General features: G+C 39.5%; 1 protein-coding gene across 4 annotated transcripts in view; it reads right to left on the bottom strand.

The window, feature by feature from the left end:
• Positions 1-20733, bottom strand: part of rbm20 (RNA binding motif protein 20) — a 52976-nt gene that overhangs the window by 5933 nt on the left and 26310 nt on the right. For 2 of the 4 annotated variants that reach the window (XM_014471558.2, XM_023333864.1), the window contains exons 2-10: positions 13128-14130; positions 12068-12132; positions 11637-11749; positions 9702-9802; positions 2806-2952; positions 1551-1682; positions 1391-1470; positions 670-1303; positions 503-589 (exon numbers count right to left, since the gene is read on the bottom strand). In XM_014471558.2, coding sequence (XP_014327044.1) covers positions 503-589; positions 670-1303; positions 1391-1470; positions 1551-1682; positions 2806-2952; positions 9702-9802; positions 11637-11749; positions 12068-12132; positions 13128-14130 — 2362 coding nt within the window. Of the gene's footprint in view, positions 1-502; positions 590-669; positions 1304-1390; positions 1471-1550; positions 1683-2805; positions 2953-9701; positions 9803-11636; positions 11750-12067; positions 12133-13127; positions 14131-19961; positions 20039-20733 lie in introns of those variants that run through there. The other 2 variants (XM_023333866.1, XM_023333865.1) reach the window with 2 other exon arrangements.

The raw sequence follows: 20733 nt of genomic DNA, 5'->3' as shown, positions 1-20733 counted from the left end.
CTCCCATTAACAGGTAAAAAAGAAAAGAAAAAAAATATATATCCATATAGACACAGTAAGAAAATGTTTTGTATAATAATAGTGTGTTTAGATATAAAGAAGAACGTGTACATTAGTTTGTGTACGCATATGTTTTTGATGTCAATACCATTGCTGTTACTCAAAACATTATTACCAAATCCATTTTTTAATTATATACCATTCATAATGTATTAATTATATAATATGCATGTATGTATAATTTAAAATTATGAATAAAATTACAGTTAGTAATTCTGTTAAGCTATTGGTTTTAACAGTAAATATAATTCATTTGAGTTTTTGTATCAAAAGTTTACATCCGCTCATGATGAACATATTTATCACAATTTATGTATGTCTTAGCCAATTCAAGTATTTAGTTTTGAAGCATGTATCGCAGGACAATAACCAACAGTTTGATTATTGAAATAATCAAACTGTTTGAAATAATCAAAATCCTGATTCTTTCAAGTTTACTCACAGTTTCTCTGTCTTTGTCATTTTCAGCCGCCTCTTTTGACTTGTTGCTTTGTTGTGGCAAAACAGATTTTTCTTTGGATGTGGCATCCTGAAAGGAGAAAACATTTTATTGCTCAAAAGATGAGATGGATGTAATTATCCGCAGACGCAGAAGCAAAAAGCACTCACAGTATTTTCGGGAGCAGTTTCTCTCTCCTGTTTCTCGGTGTTTCTCCTGCTCGGGTTTTTGCTCCGCCTCCTGTCCTCCGGCGTTCGACACCGCGGCTCGTTCGTTGTCTCAAACTCAGAGTGTCTTGACCGAACGGGGTGGTCGCCGTCCCTCCTCCTCGGCTTTGCGTCATGCCGATAGTGAGATGCCCTGTTGAAATCTTCGTCCATGCTCCTGTAAGAGTTGAAAGACGAGCTCAGAGGGCTGTCCCGTGGGTGCCAGTCTCTGCTGCTCCTCGTTGTTGTCGTTTCGCCGCTTCCGCGTTCGTCTGCAGACCTCAAGTGACCCAAGTGTTTGTGGTAGCTCTTCCGTCGGTCGGCCGTCCTCCCGTTGGGTCGATTGTCGTCCATGCCGCCGCCGCCGTTCCTCCAGGGATCGTCCCGCTCCCTCTCGTCCTCCCCTCGTCTCAGGTGCGACGGCCAGTCTCTGGAGCCCCGGTGAGGGCTCAGGCCGTTGCTGCCCCTGTCCTGACCCCGGCACGGGGCCGCCGGCGGGCTGTGGGCAGAGCTGCACGACGTAAAACTGGGACTGTGGGAATGAGGACTCAGAGAGCGGCTGATGGGGCTGCGAGACCGTGCTCTGTCTGGAAGGTAGCTGACAAGAAACAATAAAGAGAAACATATCTCTGTAAATTTTTTACTTTTTTAAAATTCAAGGACTACAACGCAACAGTTTCCTTACTGTTCAAGTTCTTGCATTTTATCCCGTTCCCGCTGTGAGGTAATATCCTGGATGATTGACTGAACATCTTTACCGGGTTTCTGCAAAGAAAAAAATGATTCAGGCTTAGTGGCCGACTAACACATCGTGAATGTCGGTTGCTCCTTTGTCGTTACTTTACCTTGAGCTGCAGCTCCTTGTACCTCTTAGACATCCGTATGAGGAGTTTCTGACCATTAATTGTGGCTGGAGTCAGTTGGTAGTATTGAACCATGGCCTGAGCTGCCTCAACATACGCCATCTCCAGAAAGGCCTAGTTAAGGAGCAGAGAGAGCTTCCATTAAAAGAAACGACAACAACGAGACTGACAATCTGGTGGTATATCAAGGCATAGCAACGTTTTAAATAGTTACGGTTTGAAAGTGACCGTTTAAAAAGCTGGAAGTCATTTTAATATATTCCACGGTTTCCCCAAGAAAACAGTGCAAAACTTTCAAGAGCGACAAAAAAAAAAAAAAAGAGCCTAAAAACTACCACTATAAAATGCAAGGCATTTAAAAACAAATCCAAAAATAATTTTGGAAAAAAAGAATCATCTGAAAATCAAGTGTTGACATAACCTCATAAATATTTTACTTCTTAATCAAGTTATTGGCCCAAACCACACTATTATATTATGACTGGGAGGTCATGGCAATTAAAGTTGCTGCAACAACTGGGACCTTAGAGGCAAGCTGTCGAAAGAAAGCCATGCTCACAACTTCCACAGTTAACCAACGCCTGCTGACAGCTGCACAGAGACTTTAACCTTAATTCTCTAGAAGTTTTACAATGAGACACAATAATTATTCAGTTCAAAAATACTGAGTTGATCCAACAAGAAAGTTAAATGTTGTTGTAAGCCTTCAAAGAGTTTGCTCTGGGGAGGAAGAATCTTCTGTAGTGGTCTGCGTTACAGCAAATCTGAAGAAGTTTCTGACTGAAGACATTCTGTTGTTGTATGATAGTATGTCATTAAGTGACCAACTCAAAGTAAAAAATAGATGGTTGGGTACACAAAGATATAAAGACATAAAGATATTCTCTAATACATATTTAAAATAAATTTGCCTTCTTTTAATCTGAAAATCACATGCTGATTTTCAGAGTCAGGGTTAAATGATTGATTGTTAAATATTTATCTAACATCTCATTCTACTTCTCACTAAAGTCAAAAGCTTGGCTTAACCCAGATTTCCCTTTATCTTAGATTATTATGAGGAGAAGAAAATTTTGTACTTTGTACAGACAATTTTATCTGAACACAGCATTAACTGGAATTACCTGAATTGGGGACACATCAGCAAAGGAGCTGCATTTAATCTGAGCCATACAGATGAAGAACTGTGAATTAAAATGTATATGACTACAAAGACAAAAGTAAGTACATGTTGTACCTGATGGGTTGAGCGCATCAGGATGTAGTTGGTGACCTTCCCGAACGGTATTCCCAGGTTGATGACGTCATTCTCCGTGCAGCTGCCCTCGGGCAGGTTGCAGATGTGAACGACGCGGCCGGCCGAGGCCTTCCTGGGTGGAAACGGCTAAAAGCATAAAACAAACAGACGTGTGTTGAACAATCAGACCAGTGATCAAGTCTGATGAGCGTCTGTAAATAAAGTCCTGCACATTTAACAGAGCTACATTCCCAGTTTTCTAGGTTTTTCAGGTAGTTGAGCACACATTATACAGATGAGAGTTTTTACAAGATTTATTGCAACTCTTAGGCATTATACACAGAAAAATATGAAGTTTGCTCTGCCTCATAATAATGGGGAACAGCGAGTGAAACTACTCTGTCCGTGTGATGGGAAAGTTCCTGGTCTTATTAAAGTCATCTCTTATTTTGACTTTGGTCCCCGGTGTTTCAAGGCCTTTTGAAGCCATCTTAGTTTCAGATAGCGCTAAAACAGATGAAAGCTAATGTCTAAGTAAAATGCAGGATTTAAAAGTCAAGCATAGTGTGGAAAACCTGGCTGTCTAACTATGTGCAACATTAAACCGCATGATCCCATTTATTATTAGCCCCCCCTGGCAGCAGCGCTGTGGTGATAATGAAGGTTTCTTGTTTGGATTTAGAGAGTTGTCAGTTGACGGGACCCAGACATTTCTCACATTTGACACTCGGCTACAAACCTACCGAGGCACGGCGGTTCACCTAAACCGACTGGCGGGGAATGGAGAGCATTAATCAAGACACACAGCCAAGGGCAACTTTGGAGGAGCTGTAGAAATCCACAGCTCAGGTGAGAAAATCAGTTGACAACGACAGCTGTTAGTTGTGGGCGTCACAGAGCAGTGGCTGGTCATGTGCTACAGGTCGTTTATTGAACGTTTATGATCATGTCTAAAACGATTTGGAAATTGTTATTTTTTGTAAATGTGGAGGTGGCAACAAAATATAATCACATTATCACTAAAGGGAGCATGAGAGAAAAAATTTGACTTGACTGAATGACAGTTTAAATGTTTTCATTGGTTGCAAATTCTAAAACCTGCCGCTAAGCACCCTGGGAAGTAGTTCCCACTCCTGCCCTTTTCTTCCTTCAGGTTTTTCAAGAGCTAATGCAGAAACCAAAGTTTACTCAACTCTTTGAGACCTGACAAAACAAAAAAATTATTAAAAAAATTTTATATATATCACTTTGAGGTTTGTGGTTATTTTACGACAAATGTAAAAAATCCAAGGGTTCTGAATATTTTGCAGCATACTGTGTATCTGTGCTGCCTCCAATATGAACAGAGAACAAATACAGGAAATTTAAAGTTTTCCTTTTACAGAAATATACTTCTGATTACACACTAACCGTGTGAGACCTTTTGGTTTAGAGCCTTGTGAGGCCTTCTGCCTCAGTCGTTTCTGTACCATTTTCCACTTTCATCAGGAAGGTAAAACATGAAAACATTTGCTTTCAAGAATTTTGTTTGTGTTTATTACTAAATGTCACGTTAGGGGACAAAAGATGAAAATTAGCCATCTTGCTAGCTCCAGCATATTTGCATGTTCTCTTTACCCAATACTACAAAGTTAGGAGCCCTTTAGCCTTTAGCTGTTTTCATAGCCAACAAACACTATTTCATAGTTTTTAAATGCGTCACTAATTGCCACATCTTCAACCCAATAAATTCTGCAACGTTAAAACTACAAATACTGTGATAAGCACCCACCATTGTGCTGCGGCGGCAGTTTCCTCGGCTCCCCCTGCTACTCGCCATCTGACAGACAGCTCCATGTGCGGGACAGGCGGTGGTCTTAATCCCACTTTGGGTCAGACGCCAGGGTCTCGGGTTTTACAGGGAATTTGTTCAAGGAATACCCAACAATAACACAGACTTTACTTTGCTCAAGTGTGGAGAGTCCAATGGGACTCCATAAGGACGCCTTTGTTCTCTCAAAAGTCATTCATAATGTCGGAGCACTGTGTTTTCTGAGCATCAGACTGACTCAGTTTGATGTCATCAGCTACTGTTAAAAACCTGACATGCTAAACTCAGTACAGAGTTTTTATTTATTTATTCTCATTAAACAACACTAACATCGTTTTATGATTTAAAAACTCAAAAGGAGACCATATTGTCGTTTGGGCTTCCACCAGACGGTCGAACGGACGACCCACGATTATTGAAAGTCTGTGGGGTGACTTAGTGTGCCCCACCCCTGGCCGGCTGAAACTGTTATGATATTAACAGCATCGGATGGACGAGTGATAATTCTGTTAGCGGAGTTCGCCAGCTCTGAACACAAAGGTCAGTACGGGCTGAGCTCAATAAACACATCCAGGAATAGGCTGCTTAGGTACAAAAGAGAGAACAAATGTCTTTATAAGCTGGAGGAGTTTGATCAGAGCAACTACAGCGTTTGTTGACTTAGCATTAAAACAGTAGCTGCTCCCATAAACCATTACGGTTAAGCCGTGTTGCTTCTTACTCCGTCAGTGTCATGGCCTCCTTAGAATAAGCTGAAACCAACAATACAGCGATTAAATATCTACCTGCTGTGGTGTGCTAAGCTGTTAGCTGTTTCCGAAACCTTCTTTCAACACTTTCTGTGGTTTTGTTTAAGCTAGCAGTAGCCAAGCGTTATGTCACACAGGCCAAAGGAATATAACTTGTATTGCAAACTTTTTTTACAGACAGATTGCAATTCAAGTTCATACATTCCAATTTGATTTTTGTTATCAAACAATGCAGTCAAATTCAGTTTATTGTTCAAAGCGATGGAAGAGTTTCAGCTGTAGGCAGAAATCCTTCATACTGTGCATATATTTAGCGACTGTGGAGAGGAAAAACTCCAGTAAAACCTGACCCAGTGTGATCAGCCACCAGCTAGGACAGACTGTGGGGTAAAGCAGTCAGAAAATACGTGTGAATTATTGTAGATCCAAAACTTAAAAAGGGTTTGGCATGTTTTCACTAAAAGAAAGCTACTCAGCTAGCAAATTCGTTTTGGTTCGACTGGATGTTAGTATTTTTGTTTTACCAGAATCTCTCTCTTTGAGCAGGTTCGCTCTGTTCAGCCAAGTTCAGTGAAATTATTTAATGCAGATTTGGGTGGAATAAAAGTTAATATTTATCACGAAATTAAAAAGAAATGGAACAAAAAAAAAAAGGTTATTATTTAACAACAATTACTCTGTATTTCTAAATACAAAGTATTTAGAATCAAATTACTTTGATACTTTCCTATCAAATACCAGATCAGATACTTTCATATCAAAGTAAATGATATGAAAGTGTATCATTTACGTTCATGATATAAAGATTTTGATTTCTTGGTAATAATTTTTGCCCTGATTACAAATAAAAATGGATTATTGTTAAACTGCAGTCATGGGCGGCACAAAACCGCTCCATGGGCGCACAGACACCCCTGGTTTAGACTGTAGCGACATGGAATTTTAAATTTCTTTCTTTGAAGCTGTTTTGCTTCATAAAAACCAGCTGAAACGCCTCCTCGGGATGTTCCGGTTTATTTGCCCCAAGCAGCCTCCAACATGTTGGTTGATGAAGGGAGAAAGCCTCTTCGGTTTTACAGTTTCTCCTTTGCGTTCCTACACACACGGCTCTCATGCCAGCTCCTCGGATCGCTTTACCAGTCCCTCACTGGTCTGAAACTCTATACTGCGGTACGAGGGTGCGACTCAAAGGCCTCCAGGTTGCTCTTCCAAACAGTGGTTAGCTGTAATCCAGTGTTTATCGCTGTTCTTTTGCAAGAAGCAACAAAGCTACCGTGTTACTTCACCACAGACCGACAGACTCTGCAGCGCAAAGAAACGTCAACCGTGTTCTTGAATGTCAGTGCAGACGTGGCAGAAACTTTTTTTGCACAAAAAAATAGACGTTAGCTTTAAAGTTTGACGCACATATTTGACAAAGTTGTATGTGTGCAAGCTCTTTGTTCAGAGCACGGCTTTCTAGACAATAAAACCCGCACATGTCCGGCTCAAGCAGGTGTGTTTTTATTGGGACTAACATTAGCTCTTGAAGCGCAACTTGTAAATATTTTTACACTGATACAGTAAAATCTTTTATGAATAAAAAAAAAGACCATGTGATCAATAAGATGATATATCATGTCACAAGAGGTTTTGTCAAAGATGTAAAGAGCTAATAATAAAGGATGCTGTGGTTTAATAAATTTGAATATGGTTGAATCTGATTGTAGATCAGATTTAGACAGTCATTTACTTATGTATTTTTAGGACTTTACAGCTCATGCAAAGCATTTGGCAAGTCCCAAACCTTTTTTAACTTCATGTATTACTATTGCTTTCATCCAATGAAATATAATTAAAAAATTATGTTGAGTTGATATTAGATACCATTTTTTTTATAACGTAACTCTTCTGGACCACAGATGGAAGTTAACCACTGGCCAAATCTGGTGCATTTCTGCAGTTATTAATATATGATCCTGTACAAAGCTGCATTACATCTAATGAAAACATCAAATTATATCAGAATATATTTACATAGATAGATAGATAGATAGATATTTCTCTTTCTCTCTCTCTCTCTCTCTCTCTCTCTCTCTCTCTCTCTCTCTCTCTCTCTCTCTCTCTCTCTCTCTCTCTCTCTCTCTCTCTCTCTCTCTCTCTCTCTCTCTCTCTCTCTCTCTCTCTCTCTCTCTCTCTCTCTCTCTCTCTCTCTCTCTCTCTCTCTCTCTCTCTCTCTCTCTCTCTCTCTCTCTCTCTCTCTCTCTCTCTCTCTCTCTCTCTCTCTCTCTCTCTCTCTCTCTCTCTCTCTCTCTCTCTCTCTCTCTCTATATATATATATATATTTATATATATATATATATATATATAAATTCCATCTTAAACTTTACTGAGAAACAAGCCTCATTGGAACCATACTCAAAATGATTGAAAATGACTGCATTTGATGCGAAACAAATGCAGTGAAAGTCTGAGTGAACACAGTTTTTGTTTTGTTTGATTTTTCAGTGCATTATGTTTGCACTAAATCATAGCTCTGTCTGGTCAGACCCAATGCGTTGCATTATATGAAACGTCATTACCCAGTAATGATGTAGGGACACACACATTCTGCCATGCTTACACTCTGCACAACACAGCAGGTTCAATCCCTACTGAACTGACATGCAAATAATCAACAGAAAACTTGCTTGGAGTAAAACCAACAGAGATAAAAAATTTTTTAACTCATTACACCCTTGGATGAAATTTTGCTCTGGGTGGTGAGCCCTATCTCCCTCAACAAAAGTGACCACAACCAACATGGTAGCAACAAGAAGTTCAGTTGATATCTAAAACTTCTTAAATGGTTAAATTAAATGTTCATTATTTGCTTGTACCCATACAAAAAGTTTGAAAAAAACCTTTTGTATTTTTTTTGCACACGGTATCCACCGACTACAATAGCCTGAACTAAAGAAGAGTAAAAATAAGTTTTTATAAATAAAGAATAAATACATTAATGTTTCACAATTTTCAAGAAATCTAAATCTAAAAGTGATGAATGAATTTGCTGTACCGAACTGTACTTGTGTGTGTTTTTGTAAAAATAAACAGCCTGTCACTGCATGCCTGTTCCAGTCCACACACTGTGGACAGCTTCATGCTGCGCTCCAATTCACCCTGTCTGCAAGTTACCCGGGGTAATTTTGGGCTCCTTTCACCTCACTTATCATCCGCTGCGTGCTTTTCGAGACGTCTGCCTGCGTGATGAACGTCTATCAACAGATGCTGTTTCCCGGTCTCCTGTTCTAGAGGAGAGACCGACTGACTGCCAGGCGTGCCTCTGCAACTCTGTTCCCAGGGAATAATACGGAGGCGTATAAAATGTCATGACTAACATTCATGTCTGCTGAAATTTCTGTCTTTCAGTTTAGGAAAGACAGAAAATCCTCACAAAATGATTAGCAGGAACTGGACCAACCCAGAGGAGGTTCAAAAGGTAATTCACAATGTTAATTTTGGACTGGTGCTTATTTTGAATGCAACTTTCAGTTTTGTTATGCATGAAACTATAAAAGACTAATTTTGTTCGTTTTGAAGAGGCTTCAATCGTGTGGAATAGAAAAAAAGTTAGCCAATTTTTCTCTTTCTTTTAAAATATGTACATAATGCATTTAGTTAATGTAAAAGTCACTTGAAGCACAAATAATGTGACTGAATAACAAATACTGGAGGTGTGAAATAATACCTCACCGCTGCTTTTTAAAAAAAAGCTAAATTCATGTTCTAGCAGTTACATAATCTCACGCTGAAAAAATTTGAAAAACTTAATTTGAGTTAATTTTTGCAGTAAGGGGAAAGAAAAAACATCTCAAGTAAAAAAAATTAATACATTTTTATAAAACCCCTGGCGCCAGAGTGATCCCCTAACACTTCTTTTTAATCTCAGTAGAGCATTTTCTTTAAGTTTATATTTCACTGCCAACAATATTAAATTAGTGATACTTTTCAACACGGGAAAGACAAAAAACCCCCAATGAAATTCAACAAGCTCAGTGTTGTTGCCTCCCAGAGGATATTAACAAGAAAAAAAAACAGGGTCCATTAATTGTTTCAAACATAGTCCGTTCACACAAAAGCAAAATGTATTTTAAGAAACATGAAAACATAATACAACGACATCCAATAATATAAACATGAGGAAAAGCAATGGTTAAAACATTCAAACGGGTCCTTCTCTTGGTCAAAGATGACACGGTAAAGGTGAGTAACAGTTGTTCATTTATAACTTTAAAACCTGTTGAAACACATATTCAGACATTCAGCGCAAACTGGAATAATTTCTAAGTAAATACAATGCAGAACCTTTGTCTGACCTTTGACTCCGGCTGGTGGAGGGTAAACGCTGCGTCTGCTGTGGGATACGTCGTCATGGCTCCTGCTGGCAGGTATGATGCTTTGGTTCCTGACGACACATCTGTTCAAACGACACGTGTTATAGATGTCATAAAGGACAGCAGGAAAGTACAGAATGAAAAGTCACATTTTATGACAATATAGTTAAATAATTCAAAAAATCATCTTTTTAATAACTCAGATTGAATCATTAGTCTTCATTTTCTAACAGGAATGTGAGTTTTTCAATTCAGAAGTTTTTAGTTATTGTGTCTGGAGTAGGAAGGAGTATTGATTTAGTATTTATATCTAAACTAGAGGAGAAAAACTGTAAAAATGTGGTTGTAGCGCATTCTCCCCGACCTGATCTGCTGGTCTGTTGGTCTGCATGATGCTGTTTGTTCACTAATATTCTCCAACAAAACTCTGAGCGGAGATCCAAGATATTGATACTTAAATTTCAGATTACATCTTGAAATGCTATTTTTGTATTAGAATTTTTCAACTGTTCTTCAAAAGATTTGGATTTGATTTGATCTCAAATGATTTTTTTTTTTTTGCTTTCTTATTGCTGTTTGTCATTTTATTTTGTTATTAAAGTATTTTATTGAAGTATACACCTATGACTTTTGTCCAAATAATGTCATTTGTTTGAGAAGAAAAAGTAAAAACTAAAATGCACATAGAGATCAGAAGTTTAATGATATGTCAAACTTAAATAAAAAGTATTGGTACTGGTACTGTATATAGTTGATATCAGATTAATACCAAACCGAAATATATGGTATTGCACATCTTTACCTCTGAGGTCTTAATAGCACAGGTAGATTTAAACTTGGATTACTTTAGTAAGTCTACTAATTTGGTGAGTTATCAAGGGAATTTGTTCGATTGCCTTTTATTTATGGATGTCAGGATAAAGGAGGCTAAATTCAAATACATGACTCCTGTTTAGAGTTTACTGTGGCAGTTTTTTTTTTTTTACCCCTCCAGGGGTCTTTTTGTGGGCTCTAGTGTCCCTTATATGACAGTAGGCTGACAGGAAACGGGGAAGGAGAGGGGGGAAGACATGCGGCAAATGTTGTCGGGCCCGAGAGTTGAACCTGCGACGGCTGCGTCGAGGACTCAAGGCCTCCCAATATGGGTTGCGCTAACCACTACGCCACCATGGCACGCCCTGTGGCAGGTTTTTTAAAACTATGCTTCATTTTACCTTCATCTATGTACACTACTTTCTGTAGCACATACAGTTCCAATTTACTACACATAAAAATTTTCTTTAGTAACCTGATAAAGACGTAAAAAAAAAAAAAGATTTAAAGGAAAGGGAATATTTTTGCTAGGTACTATATGTCCAAATTACTAGAAAAAGTTGTTCACAATACGCTTTAGTTACTGATTTGTAGCCTCGACGTAAACCAGGCTCAGGTATCATGTGCTGTCTGAGTGAAACTGAGACTGCTCAAAGTCATGTCCCTTGGATATTGTCAACAGTAATAGTTTGGCACAAGTTGTCTCTCATGCTGTCTGGACCACACTCTGGTACTCGATGTGACAAATAGGACGTAATAAAGTGTGGAGAACCGTGGTCCTTCTCTGTAACGCTGTTAAAGCTAACAGGAGATTTTGTTTTTCTTGTACAGAAAAAAAACAGCCACTTTGTTAGCTCTTTGCTCTCACATGAGCATATCTCAGCTATCGAAAGCATTCTTAGGTTTGAAAACGATTTTTGCAAAACAGCAGACGTGAACAGTTCAAGTTGCATCATGACAAGCAATAAACTATCATACACTATTGCATGCCTCTTGAAATAGTCTCCTTCACATTCTTTAGCAGACAGAAAAAACATTACTACATTACATGTCAGTAGTAAATAACGCTTAGTTGGAGGTGTTGATGAATGAATTCTACCCTACCTTGACTTGCGGTGGAGCAGACCGTGGGGTTCGTCCCTCCTGGGTTCAGACCTCCATCACACGGCCTGCCGACGGCGTACTGAGGGGCTCCGGCCGATGCCGCTGCCGCTGAGCTGCAACAATCACAGAAGGCTGATTTTAGCTGCCTCTCCCCTGCCTTGCTCACTCATATCTTGTGACAGAGATCATAACCCTAGAAAGATTAAGACAGCTGTTTACGGAGCAAAGACGAGGAGGAAAAGATGCCCCAAACAGTCAGAATGCCGTTGTGTTGACTATGTCCAAGAGGCTAAGACAAAGTCTATGACAAAAATCATGTTTACACTTATAGTTTTTGGTCTTACACTAAAAATAAAAGAACGAAAGGCAAGTGAACACGAGTTTCAGGTTGAGGAAGAAGCACAAGAACTTCAAAGTAGCTAGAAACTCACCTGTCGGTGGCGTACAAAGTTCGATTCTGCAGATGCAGTTTCCCCTTCACATGCTGGTCCCAGTCCTGAAAACACATAAACGTCATACCGTGTCCAAACATAGTCTTTAACTGCTTTGGCTCACTGGACGGGCACTGCTTGTCCTTCGTGGCTTGGAGGAAAGCTCCTTAAAGCTGTAAATTATAGCTGAAAACATATCAGGATTTAAAAAAATATATTATTTTTATCCCTGAGTTGTTTACAGATAAGCCCAAAATTATTTGCCTTCAATTCAATTTAATTTAGTTTACTTATAACACATGCTGTTACAAGACACTTTCCCAAAAACTTATTTAAATCCAGTGATACATACACTTAAGTTTATTCTGGTCACCAAACAGTGCATCAAGTTCACTGAAATTCACTCAAGTTAGTTTCATTTTCAAACGTATTTCATTGACATCTTAGAGTGGCCTAGTCAAAACCCTGATTTGAATCTGATAGAGAATCTGTAGGGGAAGCTAAAGATTAGAGTGATGGCCAGGAGGCCTTTCCTCCTCATAGACTTGGAGCAGATCATCACACATAAATCATCAAGACACCAGTGGAAACAAGCAAAAACAAAATGGCCGGCCAACATGGAGGTTTGGTTGTTGTCATGGCAATGGTTGTTGAGAGGGGTGAAAATAATTTTTGACATGACACAGTCTAACAAAACATAAACAGACAAATTATCTGGTTGAAAATGTAAAGCAATAATGACGGCATTTGTTTCCTTTTTATTTAATCGGTTTTCTAAGAAACGTATTCAATGTGAAATCTAACGCAGTGTTGTCTGTGGAAAAACTGGATTTCTGTTAGCCTCCAAAACGCCTGGACGCAAACATAATGAACCTGTTCAGTTCAACACAATTTCTGATGAGTAATTTATGTGTTTTGTTCATGGGAGACGGGTTACTATGTACAATAAAGTGGAAGCGAAAGGTCAAAAGTGCGGGTGCTTTTGATGACGTTCTAAAAATCACAGTGCCATCTAGTGGCCCTACATACAACTAAAACATTCACACTCGGAGATGCTCACCTTGAGGTTGTAGACCTTTTTTTCACAGATGCTGCACTGATGTGGCAGCTGGGAAGGTGTGATGCCATAAAAGTCATTGACTTGATTGGTCTGGAGTGTCCTAGTACCTGACGGCAGGGTTTCCTCGCCCCCATGCAGGGTCTGGTAGCTTCCGAAGCCCTGCGTGCCGAAAGAGGAAACCCCGCTACAGTTCAGCTTGGGCTCGGGGGTCGGCTCTTCTGGGTTGTACAGTTCTGTTCTGTTCCAAATGGGCTGCCCAGCTGAAGGCCATGCTGTGGGAGGGTTTGAAGCCATGTTCACCTTTCCAGTTTGGTTTAAGTTATTATGGCCTTTCCATTGCTCCTTATGTGCGGTGGAGTTCATTTGCTCATTGGAACTAAACCCAACTGGTTGTCCCTGCAATTCATGCCCGTAGAAATCTCTGTGAAAGCCAACATTGGTCATGTTCTTGGCCTGAGATTTAATCCCAGCGTATTGTCCGTCAGCAGATGTTCCTCCAGATAAGCTGTACTGAAGACGTCTGTCGGTGTCAGAAGAGTAAGCTGATCCAGGATTTTTTCCGTACTCCCCACCTTGTTGACTCTTCCCACCCCCTCCACAAGGATGATCCAGTCGCACATTCCCTGAGTTTTGGTTGAATGCCCCACCCACCAACGACCCAACGGCTGAATTTGAGGAGGGGAAACCAATCACCCCAGTGGGGAAGGCCCCCTGTGGATTCCCGACCAAAGACGAACTCCTTAATTGATTCAACAGGGGCTGAGACATGTTGACATTGGAAATCAACTGGTTGAGAATGCTGGCGGCGTTGGCCGTGTTTCCTCCCTGAGCCAGTTTGAGGCGATGGAGGGTGAGCTGGGCCTGGAGCTGAGCGAGCTGAAGGCTTGCTGGAGTCAGGAAGAGCTGGTTCGGCAGCTGAGGTCCAGCTTGCACATTGCCTGGCAGCTGGGCACCCACCGGAAGGCCCTTCTTCTCTGTGTTGTCCAACGGAGGTGCTATTATGCTGCATGGTGGGAAAACAACACAGACGTTATGGATTGCACAAGACAAATGCAGTTGCTTTCATACCTGTCAAGTTTTGGATTTGGAATTATGTGTGGTATGTTATAATACGGTATGTTATAATAGGGGAAAATACTAATTCAGGAGTGGTAAGATACGGTCGTTTGGGTAGTTGGGAGAGAACAAAAGATTTGCGCTGGATTTCTCCCAGTCGAAATGTGAATATTTCTTGCAGAAAGCAACAGAACACTTTCCCTCAAGGTGGGTTATAAGTGACTGCTGTGGCTGTGAGTAAGTAGGTACTAACAATGATGAGGGAAAATCACTGTGTCCATTTCACTGTATACATTTCTACTCTGTATGAGTTTAACAATTGCATGGTCAAAAATTGCGTAGTTTTACTTTTGCAAATTGATTTTTTAGTCTTAGTGTCTCCCTTAGTTACAAACTTGCTCCCTGAGGATTTGAGTTATACACGAAAATTTAACTTTAGGGCTCAGAGTATAAAAACTAACAGATTAAACTGAGTTGTTTTTGCACTCAATTTTATTATATGTGGAAGGGAGATGGTGCAAAGATGAGCTGAGAATGGCCTTGTTACTGAAATTGCGCTATACAAATAAAACAACTTACCTAAGAAGCTGCAGCTGCACTTTTAGTTACAACTTAGACCATCGTACACATGGTTAGCCAAAGTAGCAATTTATTTACTTATTTTACTGATGTTGTCAGTAAAATACAGTTAGCATTTTATTACCGAGGTCGACTAATCGTGCCACTAGGGATTTTGTTAAAATCATATTTTCCCCCATAAATAAAAGGTCGGATCTTTATAAAATTCTCACTGTGCAGCTACAATTAAACATGCATCTACTGTATTTTAGGGCTTTTTAAAAACTTTTTTTTACACATCTGTTACTGGTTGAGTAGCTGCTCCACCTTTTCAGCTTCTGAAGAGGTGGAGTGAATGCACTCACTGTCTAAACTTAGTCTCCTCAGCCACACGCCACGTCAGAAATGTGAAGCACCTGACACTGCCCCGTCTGGCCAAAACACCCGTCTCATGGTTTGAGACAAAGCACTGAAATTATAGCACATGCAGATACTGACAAACTAAATTTAAACCAATGTGGTGGGACAAAATCTTCTGAAAGTGAATGAAAAGATGCAACAGATGAACTGGATTTAAGTCGCTAAATAGTGAAGATTTTTGCAGAGATATTTCTTTCCAAATATTAATTCGCGCCTCTGAGACGGGCAGAGGATTATTAGCCCCTACATATATTCGGACTGCCTTCTCTGGTTATGATTTGCTCTTGGGAATACTTTGCCACTTCATAAACTCATCATATTGCGACTATCACTTCTCCTTGCACTGAAACATTAACCGGGCCCAGGCCTTAAAAATCACACCTCTGAGGTGGAAAACTGACACTCAGTGAAACCTTGTAGGCTTGTTTTGCATTTCAGATTACAGAATCCTTAACACCTGCACTGAACTGAATGCAAACATTTGCATTTTCATCTGAACCATGAACTTTACAAGACGGTCGGAGCGGCTGCCGTCGTCGCGGTAAATAGACGATTTGTCTTTTGTAAGAACTAGTGTAATGTGTAAACATATCAGCATTTTGGACGGTATTATAATAATCACGCATACACTGAAGAGGAACAGAGAAGGAAGAATGAGCCTGATTCCTCATTAATCAACAGGAAGAGGAAGAGCCATGGATACACATGACACTCTCTGAGCTGCAAACAGACTGGAGTAAAGTCAGATATTTACACATTTATCTGGACCCATCATGCAAGGTTGAATAAAGACAAAACTCCCAGAGTCGCACGAGGCACTGCAACATCGCGCGTGGACGTCGAGTTTGGTGTGCGCCCCCTCGCGCTCGGCTCAATGCATCAACTCTAAACCTAGCTGTACGCCTCGTTGTGTCAAACAGCAAAGAAGCATTTTACGCAGAAAACATTCAAAACTAAATCTACATATTCAGTATATTAAGACAAATGACGTTTCACAACCCCAAAACTGACAGTTTTATTTATTTATTTTTTTACTATTTTCTACATTATTGATTCAATGAGAGCATCAACAAATATAAATAAATTTGAAGATATTATTAAATACAGTTACTGTGTGTATTATTGGGATAAATAAATAAATAAATCACACTTCGTATGTAACAGGCATCCTTAAAAAGTACTGGTACAAAGACCTTGAATTTTAACGTGGTGGTCTGAATTAATTAAAGTTTAAATCGCAGTCAAGACATAATAACCATTGTTACGTTTAGAGGAAAAGGAGGGAAGTATGAAGCACGGTGGTGGCAGCATCATGTTCAGTGGAGGTTTTGCCAATAGAGATGCTGTTGCTCTTTACAATATAGATGGCAACATTAAGAAAGAGCATTATCAGGAAATATTGAAGACATCTCAAAATGTAGTTATAATTCATAGCTCATTCGATCTAAAACACTCAGAATCTTAAGGTTGAGCACAAACGGGTCTTTGAAATGGATAGAGACCTTAGTTATGCTGTTAAATTAGTTACAAAGTGACTTAAAGGCAAAAAGAAATAAAATGTTTTAGTGGTCGCAAAGCCCTGATACACCAACATTTTGTGACCCAAGCTACGCAGCTTAATTAGCTTTTTTTTTTTTGCTTCAAAATATCAAAGAAATTGTGTAAATCTTGGAATTTAATGGAAGCAAAAATTCTAAGAAAAAAAAATACAAACAAAAAAACAATTCCCCAATTTATTTTTAGCAAAAGATAATTTACCATGTTGATCCTAGTGGACCAAAACCAGGAACGTTTGGTTTGAAATCATGTCAGGAAGTGAGAAAAAAATAAATAAAAAACATCTGTTTTTGCACTGAATGTAAATAACTTAATTGTGTGTTTATTGTACTTATTAGTTGTGAAAAGTTTTTCTAATGGTTTGGCCTCTTAAGTGAACAAGCATGCTGATGGAGAGAGATACACTTACACCATTCCATCCAGTGACTCAAAGCTATAAATACAGGAGTCGCCCACACAGCCGCCCCGACACACCGTGTCCTTAAAAGACTAATATGGCCTCTTGAGCAGCTGGCACGGCGTGCGAGACACTTCAGGCTAATCTTGCAATGACGACCGGGGAATATAGGTGTCAAATACACAACCACCAGGTGTGGAAGGGAAGAGTTTAAAAACCAGAAACACCAGTGGTCTGGTGGATGTGGAACAGGGAGGGAACATTTTTGTCACACTGCATGATTCAGTTTCTGCTCCCGAGAGAACATGCTGAGGCGACACACATTTTAAACATGTTTACCTCGACCGCAAAGTATATTTTATCATTTTTACATGTTTACTCTGTCACCCAGATTAGCCAGATGATTAGGAAATTGAGGTAAGCTGCAGCAGGAACATATTTTACCCAGAAATAAGTAGAACTGACAGCAAAAACAACACAAATAAATGAAGCAACCAATTGGTAATAAATGTATTTAAGGGTGATATTTGTTATTAATTAAGCAGCATACTCCTAATTGTTTAATTAATGGAAAATAGACTAAACTAAGTTGATTAAATCAAAGATAATAAGCTAACTACTGCACTGATAAGTGGAACCTTTATGTATGAGAAATTAGTCGTTCAGAATATCATCTGAGATGATTACAAATGTCATTTTTAATCAAGTATCTTATGAGCTTTCTGGATTTTAAATAAAGAGGTTTGCAGCCTAATTCCTAAGTTCTAATATCTAATAATAACTTGAAGGGAAAGCTTTGGAGAGAAAAGAAAACGAAAGAGAAAGAAATTCAAGATTTCACATCTTCCTTTGAACCGTCAGCTTCCAGAAAAGCCGCTACAGAAAGATCAGATTTCCTCACTCCGGTCTGGAATCAGCTTGTTGGCTCACTTAAAGGACTTTCTGTTATTTGTTGTTTTTTTCCCCCTTTGAAAGCTAAGTATTTTTGTTCTATTAAAGAGATCCAGGAAGACAGAAATGTTCCAATCTCACCTAGAAATTATTGTGTATAATTGCTACACGTTAGCGTTAACAGCAGCCTAAACGTCAGATCTACCACCAGAATCAGCTCTCTGTCTTACACCGTTTTCCACAGTCAACTTCCTGCAAAAAAAATTTATCCATTCTCTCTTTTTTGCTAAAAGTTTTATGCTTTTCTTTGTTTTACATCCTAATAAACAGAAACAAAATGGTGGTTCTTTAAGAAAGGCAACAAACCTCATGTAGTGGATAAGACAAAAAATAAATAAAATAAAAGTTGGCTATTTTCCAAAGCTCATGTAAAATTTGGGGCTCTAAAGTTTTCTTTAGCTGGCGGTAAAGGTTGCAGGTGGTCAAAGGTTGCAGATGCCTGGCCTATGCAATCATCAGTCAACAGAAGGGGCAAGAAAAAAAAATCCCATAATGCTGCAGTCAGAAATCTACTCATCTTGCAAGCGGTGAATATGCTCAGAAGCCAATCAGATGGAAAACAGTCCAACAGGAATATGATCTGCAACATAACTTCAACTTGTAGTCTGTCAAAGTCATTTGTTCACCTCAGTATTTACTGATCAGCAGCTAATCACTGACCCAAATGAACACAAAGCAGGAATAACACTTCCTTACATAAGAATATAAAAAAAACTTTAAAGAAATCCAAACTTTATCCCCCAGTTGGCATAACATTAATAGCAACGCGCAACGCCCCCCCACCACAAATTACGCTACAGCTGGGCTCCTTTACAACCTTATGAGTTTTTTTTCCCTCTTGTCAGTTTTGTTTAATTGTTATTTAATACAAAAATAATACTTTGCAAAGCCAGAAAGCTAAATTTAGAGAACATGAGTTGTCAGGAAACCTCACTGCAGTTATCCAGAAATACATTTAACAAACTTTCCCTTTGCAAGGAGATCAGAGTGGAGCTTCCTCTCTGTTTGTCTGCTCAGAATAAAAGAAAATTAGTCAGAGTCAATGTATCAGAATGAGAATAAAGTTTTTATTTTTCATATATTCTGACTTCCATCCAAAGGACTGGACTTCAAAATTTAGGTAAATTTCATCATTTTTCTTTTCTCACAGTCTGGCCACAGACAAATATTACAATTGACTCTAAATGTGTCCATTTAAACCTTCTGCACACAAACCCAGTTTCAGAAAAGCTCCACCTAAAGAATTAAGTGTGTATTATCACATAAAATGCCTTTACTCTCCCAATAAACAGAAAACAATACACAGAAATAATAATAAAAACAATAATAATAATATAGAAAAAAAACATGCTGCTTTATGATTTTATATATTAATTATGGCTAAAAGAATGTTTTCTTTACAATACGCTGCATTATAAAGTGCAGCGTCTCAGTGTTTAAATCCAGCTACACGCAGCTGCTGAAGACAGATGTAGCGCATTACAGCGCAGTGGAGAAAGTAAAAAATAAAAACAGGAGAAACATTTACCTATAACAGTTTCCTATGTCATAAAGAAATATTCAGAAATTACGAATTAACAGCAACAAAACAATTAAATCAGAAAACTTTCCTTTTGCCCAATATAACTCGTTCATTTTGGCACCGATCAATCAGAGCTTCGCCGGCAAATCAACCCAACGCACCGACCCCATCGCCCAGCGGAGCCTCACTGGCAGGAAGCAACAAATTAGAGGCGGGATTTGGTGCAGTTCGGGCCGAAGCATCGAATTTCACTGAAACATCCAGCGGAACAGCGAGCAGATCTGCCTAAATCTCCGACACGCCGCAGCAGACGACAAAAAAAACAACACACACAAACCTCTGAGAAGCCACCGGACGGCGTTCCGAGCCTCACCTCTGACACTGCGCTCTCCGGGGCTCCTTCATGCTCTGACATCTGCCCAGCATCTGAGACGGATGGGCCCCTCTCCCCCCGCCCCGTGCCCTTTGACACGGCCACTAATGCTCACACATGTACACTAGAATAACATCCCAGCCAGCGGTCCTTACCCTGGGGCGAGACGGAGCTTTCCTGTGTTAAACGGACAGCCAGAGGCTCTTACGATGAAAAGTCACAAGTGTTGAGCGCGCGTGTGTGTGTGTGTGTGTGTGTGTGTGTGTGTGTGTGTGTGTGTGTGTGTGTGTGTGGGTGTGTAGGGACGGGGAGCTAAACTATTTGGCCTTTGGGTATTGCTGCTTCCACAGAGGCAGTACAGCTCAAAGGCGAGTCGCCCTTCAGGTTCAAGGTGACGGAAAGCAGTAAATGCCCCTGGATTACATCTGACCTTCAGTCCCGCCGACACAGAGCTGCACTCACACGTGGTTACAGGAATGAAGAGGATTTTCACTGGAGCGAATGTCCGCTTCTTCAGTGTGTCTATGAGTAAATGTAGATTTGTCCCAATAAAACCTTAAAACACATCTGATTGGCTAGTGCGCTAAAATCGTAATTCTGATTTCAGGTGGAAAATATTAACATTGTTGTCATTTATTGATTTATTAGTTAAACAAGCTAATTAATTGTTTGTTAATTCTTGATTTTCAGACTGAATTTTATTTATCCTTCTTTGGAATGAAAAAATAAATGTTGGTTTGCTCTTAATTCTTTAATAAAGTGCAGATATCTG

The sequence above is a fragment of the Xiphophorus maculatus genome, chromosome 5 (genome assembly GCF_002775205.1).
Source record: "Xiphophorus maculatus strain JP 163 A chromosome 5, X_maculatus-5.0-male, whole genome shotgun sequence".
NCBI classification, from domain to species: Eukaryota; Metazoa; Chordata; class Actinopteri; order Cyprinodontiformes; family Poeciliidae; genus Xiphophorus; species Xiphophorus maculatus.
The sequence above is the reverse complement of the archived record's forward strand: the minus strand, read 5'-3'. Positions and strand labels throughout refer to the sequence as shown.